At 44.2% G+C, this 10,769-nt stretch overlaps 1 protein-coding gene across 2 annotated transcripts; it reads left to right on the plus strand.

The window, feature by feature from the left end:
• Positions 1-2,133: 2,133 nt before the first annotated feature.
• Positions 2,134-6,306, plus strand: c1qtnf1 (C1q and TNF related 1). 2 transcript variants are annotated; one of them, XM_028408813.1, is made up of 4 exons: positions 2,134-2,468; positions 4,028-4,167; positions 4,261-4,385; positions 4,473-6,306. In XM_028408813.1, the coding sequence occupies exons 2-4, from the start codon at positions 4,028-4,030 to the stop codon at positions 5,021-5,023; spliced, it is 816 nt and encodes a 271-aa protein (XP_028264614.1). In that variant the 5' UTR covers positions 2,134-2,468; the 3' UTR covers positions 5,024-6,306. The 2 variants fall into 2 exon arrangements, with proteins under 2 accessions (XP_028264614.1, XP_028264613.1); XM_028408812.1 differs by having other exon boundaries at positions 2,139-2,433.
• The last annotated feature ends 4,463 nt before the right edge of the window (positions 6,307-10,769 follow it).

A 10,769-nucleotide genomic window follows, 5' to 3' on the forward strand; every position in this document is an offset into this window, starting at 1 on the left:
AACTTACACTGAATGTGGGAAAACATGTAGGGGCAGACAAACAGTGCCAGGCAGGCCTGCTGTGCCATGCAGGGCTGATCCAACCAGACAAGGATGAAACCTGCCCAGGCTGACATGTGTGTGCATGTTTGGACAGCAGCAGTGAGTCTATTATGATTTATAAACTCACAAACAATCCAGGCAAGTTTCAGGCATGTTGAGATCAGTCACATGATTGTGTTTTATTACACTGTTCACACGCACACTCTCCTAATATAACTGTGTTGAACAGAACTTCTATAATACTCTGTAATAATGGTTAATATTAATTTCTCAAGCTGATAAACACTAAAAAGTGTGTTATTAGGTGAAAACACAAGGAAAAAAGGTCTCGCTCCTATCACTTGTGCTCTATGTATGAGGCCACGCCCACCGAGCCGGGCTAGGATTTTTCTGATTGGACGGGCCTCACGGATTTTTTCTGATTGGTTGCTGGTGAGCCAATCAGCTTAGTGCTGATGCAGCTCACATGGCATGAGTGTTGTTCTGTAAGATTGAGTAACAGGCCTGCACGTGTGGGCCCATGCATTCACATCTGATGTGCTGCGTTCACATGCTGTAGGAATAAACAGGTGGTGCACAAAATGTCCACAATATTAGATGTGATTAGAAACTGTCATAAAATGTTGCTACAAATAAAATGCATCTACAAATACACACATAGAAATACACATTTTAACACAATTATGAAGGCTGTGTGTGTGTGTGTGTGTGTGTGTAGCCCTTGTCCCTGCATAGTTGCAGAATTTACCTTCTGTAAACTATTTATACAGATTGAAGAGCAGCTCTTGGCCTGTTGTTTGATTTAATGTGCAGACTTTAAGTGTTACGGGAAGAAAAACAACACGCTGACTTTGTGTTTTAAAGTACTGTGAACATAAAGCATGTCACTGTTGAGGACAGGATGTACTCTGTCAGCCTGTTGGGGAGTTGCCAGAGCTGAGGAGGTTTAATCCAATCATTGGAGGGTTACTGATCTGTCCACGCATCAATATACAATATCCACTGTGAAGCCCACTATGCTTAGGAATACAACTGTTAAAAGAAGAAATAGAGTTGAAATCAAAGTTTGCAAAAAGGTTACCAAAACACTTCGGTAACAGGATGAAAAGCAACTGTTTGTGCAAAGAAAGAGGAAGTTGCAAATAGGTCAGTGAGTCTCAGTAACAGCACTACTGCAGGAGTTAACCCTTTGTTCTTCTTCTTGAGTTTGATATGAATGAAATAATCCCAGGCTGAATAAGGGTTAAGCAGGATACGGATGGAAGGGATCAAGGGAGGGAATCTTAATGCTTTTATTTACATCTGTGGGAAATGTGCTATGTAAATATTTAAACAGCTGTTTATCCAGGAAGGGGTGCAAAAAAAAAAAAAAAAAAAAAAAATCTAAACACAAATCCATGCATAACAACACAAAAACACTGTAAAAGGTCTGTGGCAGATGTTCAGGCTGAGTTCAGGCTAACTGTGACATCTAGTGGATGTTGTGGGAACAACAGCAAAATATCAGCGTTATGGTAATAACTGCATTTATGAATGGTAATATACTATACCCTAATACTGCCAAAATGTCTTTAAATAATAATAATGATGATGATAAGTGATAGATTGACAACCCGTGTCTGCCCCGCCTCTTGTCTGTTGACAGTTGGGATAGGCTCCAGGCCCCGCATGACCCTGTAGTGGGAGGGGGGGGGGGGGGGGGGGGGGGCTCAGATAACACTCAAGGACCAAGGATCCACATCAACATTCCAAAACCAGCAGTCCAACATGGCCTCCTTGTTTTTGTTTCCAGCCTCTGTCTGTTTTTACTGGCTGAGAGGTTCCTTTAAACGGAAGCTGTGACCTGGCGTGCTCTCTGTCCTCACACATTGATACTAAGAAAATACTGTCCTCCATGAGAAAGAGAACATCTGATGAGTTTCAAAAGTAGCGTGCAGGTTTAGAGACGGTGGATGATGCAGGGCAGGGAGCACTGCTCTCCATCAAATACAAGTGAAGCCGCAGTGATGAAGACACAGCCGATCAAACTGACGGAAACATTTCTGACATTTCAAAACAAAAGCTTCAGAGGCCGATAACTGGTCTGCTGCCTCCTCCTGTCTGCTGTGTGTTCTCTGTGTTCCTCCCACACACAGCTTCTCCTCTGTGTTTTTGTTACTCTCCCCTTTGGGATGAATTCGTGCTCGGAGCTCCTCCTCCTCCTCCTCCTCCTGTCTTCCTCTCTCACACTTTGCCACTTTCCTCCTCCTCAGAGTAAGTTGTGTTTGAGGGGAAATGACCTGAGGAGAGAAAGACGCTGAAGACGGGAATCAGGAGAAAACTGCAGCACAGGAAACAGAGGCTTTTTTTTTCTTATCACCAGAGGACGAACACTGGACCATGACAGTGAAAGTAAGACCGCTCTCCTTAAAAAGAGAACTTTTCAGGTTTGTTGATGCAAGCTGTCAACAAAGATCCAGACACAGCTGACCTGCAAACACTTCAGTCTTTTTTAATTACTTAACTGATTCTGTTAAACTGAGGCTGCTTTTATCATGATGTGCTGTGCTAGAATTACACATATTTGTGTTTGTTTTCACTCACAAACAATGAGGTCAGGAGCAAAATGATGAAGAAATAATAGAGTCCACCCACTGCTCCACCTGCGATGGTGAGCAATTAGTACAGAACTGATGTAAACACACACAGGAAGTCACAACATGAAGTCCATATTTATAAGCCTTGAAGCTGCTCGCTCACTGTGTGGCTCGGGGTGGGAGGCGTTACTATGGTTGCCAAAAATGTCATCGTTTCATGTTATAAACAGACCATGAACTTTCTAATGCCTAAGCATTAACCTCTTCAGTGCCTAACCCCCAATCATAAGTAACAACAAACAGGCCTGTGACGGTCCTACAGTAACTAAAGTAAAAGTTTTACACATGCTGCTCTGTTGGTTGTAAATGATGGGTGGTGGTTTGGCAGTCACTTGACTGTTCTTCTGTAATCCTCCCTGTGGGTTTCAGAGGAGCCATTTAAGGCAAAATAAAGAGATAAATTGGCAATAAACACCTGCAGAATCTAAAGCTGGTCATGGCCTGACCTCATGTGATCGTTCAGCACATGATGCCAATTCAACCAATATGCTCTGTATCATGACCGACTGTGGAAGTTTTGCAGGCTTTTTGTGCTAAGTGAGCAAAACTGAAGCCTTTGGCAAAGCTCCATTTTCTATTTTTGGACAATATCTATAAAAGGGAGAACATATAGGCTCAAATGTGTGCTGTCTCCAGTAATCAATCAATCCCAATGCCCACACTACGTCATCTAATGAATAACCTGATACACTCATGCATGTGGAGGCACGTCCATACAGATAAGACTGCAAGCATGCACTCACGCTCCCACCCACACACACACACACACAACCTTCCCGTTTCCATCCTGCTGTTGTAGTCAACTAGAGAGCTGAGCAGATGAATGTGATGAAAAGTTGTTTATGAATGACAAAGAAATTACTTGTGTACATTTTTGTGGCTGTGTGGTGAAGGATCATATGTTAAAGAGCTGATCTGTGGAGTGGAATGAAAGCTGTGTGTAATGCATGGCTGCACATTGGGCAGGCATGCTGCTTTCAAGGTGATGTTTACCTTCCTTCACATGTGTGTGTGTGTGTGTGTGTGTCAGGATTTTATCTCCTTGTGTCTTTATAGGTGAAGTTCAAACACTTCAGAGTTGATGGTGGAAACTTTAATCCTCTGTTAATCTCATGTGTTCGGTCCACTGACCTCTGATCCTAATCTCTGCTTTATACACACAGACCTACAGACCTTACTCATTGTACATCAGTGGACCACAATTCTTTGATCTTTAAGTCAGTAGATTTACACGTTATAGTTCCTGTGAACTTCCAGCCTCTGAAACGACCCAGCCTGTCCTCATCAGGCGAACCCTGATTCAAACTGTCCAGCGCTACATTGCAGTGATTGTTTTGTGTGTACTGCAGATGACCACAGTCTGTGTGTGTGCTGTGCTGCTCCTCTGGGTCTGTTCAGTGGACTCGTACCGGACCCCCTACGATGACAAAACAGAGCTGGATCCCAGTCAAGAACAAATAGACACCAGGGACCACCACCGAGATGGCAGGTACCGTATGTATTTGTATTGAAACATCAATATTTGAAAGTTAGTTTTAAAAAAAAGCCTACATGTAACTTGAGATATATACCTAATGAAAAGGCGAAGGGAGGCAAGGGAATGTCGACGATGCTGTGATCCAAGAGAGGAGGCTCCCCATCAACCCTCTGGTCAATATTACCCCCAGTACCAGATAGTCCCACAGATCAACATCACTCTGCTCAAAGGTAACACCAAACAAAGCCGTTACAGAGACTTCAGTGAACAGGACGTTGGCCATTGAACCCCCTGATGTAAATGACTCTTTGTTTTAGGTGAGAAAGGTGATTCTGGTGAGCGAGGACCTTACGGTAAATCCGGTAGAGCTGGTCAGAGTGGTCCTGCAGGTCCCACAGGCTTAAAGGGCAGCAAAGGCAGCGTGGGCCTGCCGGGTGAGCCCTGCAAGTCTTACTATGCTGCCTTCTCTGTTGCCCGCAAGAAAGGTCTGCATTCAAATGACTACTACCAGACACTGGTGTTTGACACGGAGCTGGTCAACCTCTACAGCCACTTCAACATGTTCACTGGCAAGTTCTACTGCTATGTGCCTGGCATCTACTACTTCAATCTGAATGTGCACACATGGAACCAGAGGGAGACGTACCTGCACATCATGCACAACGAGCGGGAGGTGGTGATTCTCTACGCCCAGCCCAGCGACCGCTCCATCATGCAAAGCCAAAGCTTCATGCTGGAACTCCAAACAGACGACCAGGTGTGGGTCAGACTGTTCAAAGGCGAGAGGGAGAACGCCATCTTCAGCGATGAATTTGACACTTATATTACTTTTAATGGACACCTGATTAAACCCAAAAACGAGGTCTAGGTGGGAGAAGAGACCGGAAGTGTTGTTGTGTATAAGTGTACAGAAAATACAAGGACAACTCCATGTACTGCTACACAGATGTGTTAAAGACAGCAGGGTTACTACAACAAACAACCTAAGACACCTGAAACAAGAACCAATTGCAAGTTAGCATGCTAACCAGCTAGCCACACTCTTACTTAATACTTCTAGTAATCATAAGACAGGCTGGTGTGCCGATGTAGGGTATAGTCCACCTTCAGGCTGATAAGACAGGAAGAAGTGTTCTTTGTGTCACTATTGTCAAACATCATCCAACAACCAACCAGTGTGAGGATCAGCAGGATGAGCCACAAGCATCAGGAGGATGTCAGGAGGCAGAGTTAGCAGGAAACAGCTAGGCCGGCCCCTAAAGCTTCCCTCTTAGGATGAACTGGATTCTACGTGGTAGATGTTTACAGCATGGTGCATTTTTGTTTTAACAGAGGTGTAGTTCAGAGGTTTTGGACACCAGCGTTCACACTAAACCAGCTCACCTCATGCTGATTGACAGCTCTGTGTGGTGAAGTTCACAGTGGTGGCACTGCTTTTGTGACTGTGCAGGTCATGTTTAAACATCAATATAATCTTCACCTGCATAGATATATGTAACAGGTGGGGTGGTGGATCAACCTCAACAACAGGGCCCCTTCTAGAGGAAGGTACTACACTTCATTTTAGACTTATATGAGCTTAATAATGTTTTATTCCAATGATTTTTACTAACATATTTATGACAGCTGGATGTTATACTTTGTCCGGTATTACCTCACACTCACTCACAATAAGCTGTGGTGATGTATGGAGACTTAAACATGAGGCTTACCATCATCATCCCAACAGTAGGGCGTGTTGCTCCATGGCGGAGATTTGGGAATTAGAAAAACGTTCTTGCATGAGTCCTGGCATCCTTTTTTATTTCCTTCATTCCCACACTTCTGGAGCGCTGGGTCTGATTAGCGGGGGTGTGGAAGCTGCAGCTCTCGCCCGCAGCTATGAGCAGTTCTGAGGAGTGGCTGCGTTGTTTTCCTCTCATTTCCTTTTAGACATTTTAACGTCGCTCGAGTGACATCAGTGACATCTGTCACAGCTCCATCTGGAACCACTGAGGATGTTACACAACTGTGTAAATCAGGGAACAAAATCAGGTCAGAGGCCTAAGAAGACTCCTCATGGAGACATATCAAACACGTGTCTGCATCTCTTACAGTTCTTTGGATGGTACTACTGTTAAATAAAAGTTATATAAAGTCTTTTATACGACATGCTGCTGGTCATGTGTCATCACTTCTGGCTTCATGTAGATATTCCCTCCCCTTCTGGGTAGAAAGTTGATGGATGCTTTGTGAGTCTGCTGTAAGGGGTGACCTAAGTTTTGATGATAGTGGCAGAGATGCCTGTCTGAACACGTCGCTCTCGAGGTGAGACGTTCATCCATTCAGGGTTTTCTTTAAATGTGACACATCTGAAGTCTAATCTCAGCTAACAGTCTTGCATCTGTTAATCTGCTATAATCTGGTCTCCAGATTGAAATGTGTTGCAAACATCTAAATTGTTACTCTCCCAAAACACTCCGACTGCACAGGCAGTGTTTCTGTGTTGCAGCTGAAGCTTTTTGTGGTCACTGGAGAGGGTCGAGGAGGAGTGATGGCGAGAGGATGACACACAGGAATCCAACCAGGGTTCATCAGAAATCAACGAAGCTGTGAGAACTACCCAGTGGTAATGTCACCCAAACACCACACGGTGGCAGACTTCACCTTGTTTGCTCGGCGAGGCTCCTGAAAGGCTTCCTGAGAGGAGATGGATGTTGTTTGTAAGCGACACATCAGGGCTTCAGCAGGGTTAGAAATAAGGCAGCTTCAATCACACGGCCTTTACAATGGCGGCCAGCTGGACTGCATGAGACAAAGAAGAAATCAGGTGTCATGAGGAAACAATCCACAATCCTGTCCTCTATTTATAAGTATTCTATTTACTTCAATATATATAAGGTATATATGAGTATATTATATGACAAATGTATTCTTATCTACTACAACATGTTGTTAGACACATTAAAATTATCTTCTACAAACATTGCCTCGTACACTTTTAGTGTGCAATGCATTCTGGGTCAATACATCTATTTGTAAGTACAGATACGAAAATGCACAAGCAGAAAATCACAGTGTTTGTTGTGTTGTAGATGAAGGTGTGTTCTTAATTTCCCGAGTTGTGCCTCTTTTTGTACTACTATTCTCTAAAGTCTCTCACTTTCTCTTTTGATATCACTACCCAGAATCCTTTGCAATGTAAACAACAATGGTGACCTATGAGTGAAAGAAATATTTTTTTTTTAAAAAATGAAGACATGCTGTGTTTTTATCATCATATTTATACAGATGATTTTAATCTAAGTCAACGTCTTTAGTGTTTCTGGTCATGGCACCTCCCTCCATCAAAATGCAGAAGATAAACAGCTTTATTGCTTTGCCGCCATTGCCGCTCTAAACGCCAGCGAGGCGGTTTGATTTTTGATCACCAAAATAAATAAGTCACCTCATACGCCGCTGATGAAATAACCACACACGGTTGTCGCAATCAAGCAGCCTGTCAGCGCCTGTAGTATCACACCAGGGTCGCCTCTTTTTCCATTAATTTACCAAATAAGAGCATTCTTGCCTTGGCTTTGGCTGCAGCAGCCAGCCGCGCCGTCCTCCCCCCCCCCAGGGGCTTGTGGGTACTCATGAAATACGGTTACCAAAGTGCCGGATACGTGATTTTATATGTGAGGCCTATGAGCAACATCAATTTTTAATTCAGTGAGCACTTTGAATGGACTGCTACAGACATGGCGGTGTCATCTATTTATTAGCATATGCCGATAGGAGGCCTGTACTAAATAATCAACCTCCGAGGGGCCGCCATGAGCCATTAATATTTCATCGCACATGCTGCACCTGTGTATATATAAACATAAATTGGCCTAGTTGTAATTTTCATCATGGTTTATTAGATATTGAAGATTGAACTCTGCAACCATCTCATGCTCCAGTTTTCAGGAGCCAGAATAACACATCACCGAAGTGACAGACATGGAGGCAGGATTCGTGATGAGCGGCAGATAAAGTAGGCCAGGAGCCGGGGTCACATGGAGGGTCGCCTGCCTGTGATGGTAAAGCAACACGCAAGCCGATAATGTACACTCTCTATGTTGATGATTGTTATGGTTGTGAACATATTTCATTTACTAGTTTTTATTCTTGTTTTGGAAGCAGCCACTCACAAATAAATATGGATGAACCCTCTGTGATGTCACTCCTACTGTGGTGTGAGTTTCTGCATAAATATGACCCAAAACCTCAGCAGACTTTTACAAAAAAGGACAACGAGAACACAATCAAACAAATGAGACAGAAATATTAGACAAAAAAATATGTGAAGCTTTGCTGTGAGCTCTTTGTGCAGCAATAACAGCAGCTAGAGGGTTCCAGTAACTGCCACAGCAGAGTTTTAGTCCATTCCTCAGTACAGAACAGCTTCAGTTCTGACATGTTGGTGCGTATCCTCACATGAACTGCTTGGATTAAGAAACCTTTATTAGTCCCACAATGGGGAAATTGCTTACGGCAGCCCAGCAAGGAGCGCCATACACCAGTGAGTACACTGGAGACTATGTGGGTAAAGTGCCCAAGGACACACAAGAGTGACTGGGGAGGAGTTGTGATTGAACCACCAACCTTCCGGTTATTGGACAACCCTGCTCTACCACTAAGCCACTGCTGCCCACAAAGGTCAAAACATGAACTTTGTTCGTCTTTAAACATTATTTTGTGTGTTTGGGGTCATTGACTTTTCCTGCTTTTCACTGCTATCGTTCAGAATTCATTGTTCCAACAAAGATGGCAAGCGGGCCTGGCTCACAGGCACAAAATAAGGTATCATGGTACTACCACCACCGTGCTTCAGTGAGGGGGAGCGGGTTTTCCTTGTTTTCTGCTGACGTTTTGGGGTCATAGCTATTTAAGAAATACAGAAAAGTATCGATGTATCAATGATGGCAAACTATGCAGGGAGGAGATGCAGCAAAACATGACACCATAATACCACCACCGCCGTGCTTCACAGAGGAGATCAGTCATCAGGCTATTTTAACATTTTTTATTTTAACATTTTTTTAACAACCACCTGGCTTGTCCCAGTGTTTTTATCTTTATAGATGGATGGATGGATGGATGGATAGATAGATAGATACATGTGTTATAAGGTCAGGAGGTGTATAAAACAGTGTAATCTTCTTTTAGTCTTATTAATGACAAATCAAATGCGACACACCCAGAGCTGTGCAGCAGTGAGTTTGCTGACGCCTCCTCTTGTTACTGCTGATTGAAACAACAGGCCGCTCTCTCTCTCTCTCTCTCTCCCTCTCCCACACCGTCTGTGTGTCTCTCGGCCGTGGTCCTCTCCCTCCGCTCAGGCCAATCAATGACGGGATAGCAGTGGCTGTGTCAGCACCGTCGAGAGCTCCCCTCCACAGCCACGGGAAGTCAATGCTGCTTGTCAGCCCTCTTTGTCTTCTTTGTGTGTATGTCTGTGTTTTTCATCCATTATTTATTGAATCATGTGCTCTTATTGAGATCAAGGTTGTTGTTTTTTTCTTTTTAAAGAAATTTTAAAGAAAATCATCACTGAAGCTCAGTCCTCCATGAGGAGGTTGGAGGGTTGGTGGCACTAAAACTGCTACCGACTTTCACCCAGGAACCCAAGTCCGCCCTCCAGTCATATCAGGTCTACATAAAAAACACCTCACACTCTGCAGCTGCCATTTACACCTTCCATGTTGTAGTTTCACCTCAAACGTGAGCACAGGAGCCAGAAATAACATATTAACCACTGAAAGTTTTTAAGATTGATTTTGTTCAACATGGCCTACATTTCTGGAGGTAACACCTCAACAAATTCATCATGATATCGACTCACCGCAGCCTCAGTATGCACTCAAAGACCACTGCAGCTCAGGCCTGTGTGTGCATCCCCAGGAGCTCACCACTCCCATCTGAACTAAAGGATATTTACAAGCATTTACCACCATTTTATTGACTCTACCTACAATCCATGCCAGAGCCATTAAGTCAGAACACCTTGGCGTCGATTCTCCTTCCCTCGGGGGGGGGGGGGGGGGGGGGGGGGGGGGGGGTGAGAGAGGAGGCCCTCTCCTCCCTAGTAATAAACATGAAAAAACCTTTTAAAAGTCATCACCTGAACACATCATGCTGTCTGCATGGAAAACAGAATACAGTGAGCATCCTCACCCTGTGACGCAGAGAAATATGCAGCACGCAGTGTGGATGCATGTTTAACACAAGCGGCAGCCTTCGGGGCTCAGACTTGAAGCCCATGCGGAAGTGTTAGAACTTGTAGTTCACACTGCAACCACTAGGGGCTGGCTCCAAAAGCGAGTCATTTCTCATAGACTCCCATGTTGCTCCCATGTTACGACTTCACAGCAGAAATTAACATGTTTACAGCCTGGTACAAAAAAACATTCTGGTCTCAAATGATTGGTTCTCTTCTAGAGTCAATTGTATGTATGTGTACATGCATAATTCCACAATCGCCCGCCCCCCCTAAACTCCGCTCCATCTCTTTGTCCATATTTGGAGTTTTGGCAGACGCTGCTAACATAGCAGGCGATCAGCACGTCCTGGAGCCTCCCACCGAGTCTCAAAACGAGGCTCCTCAGAAA

The sequence above is a fragment of the Parambassis ranga genome, chromosome 6, assembly GCF_900634625.1.
Source record: "Parambassis ranga chromosome 6, fParRan2.1, whole genome shotgun sequence".
NCBI classification, from domain to species: Eukaryota; Metazoa; Chordata; class Actinopteri; family Ambassidae; genus Parambassis; species Parambassis ranga.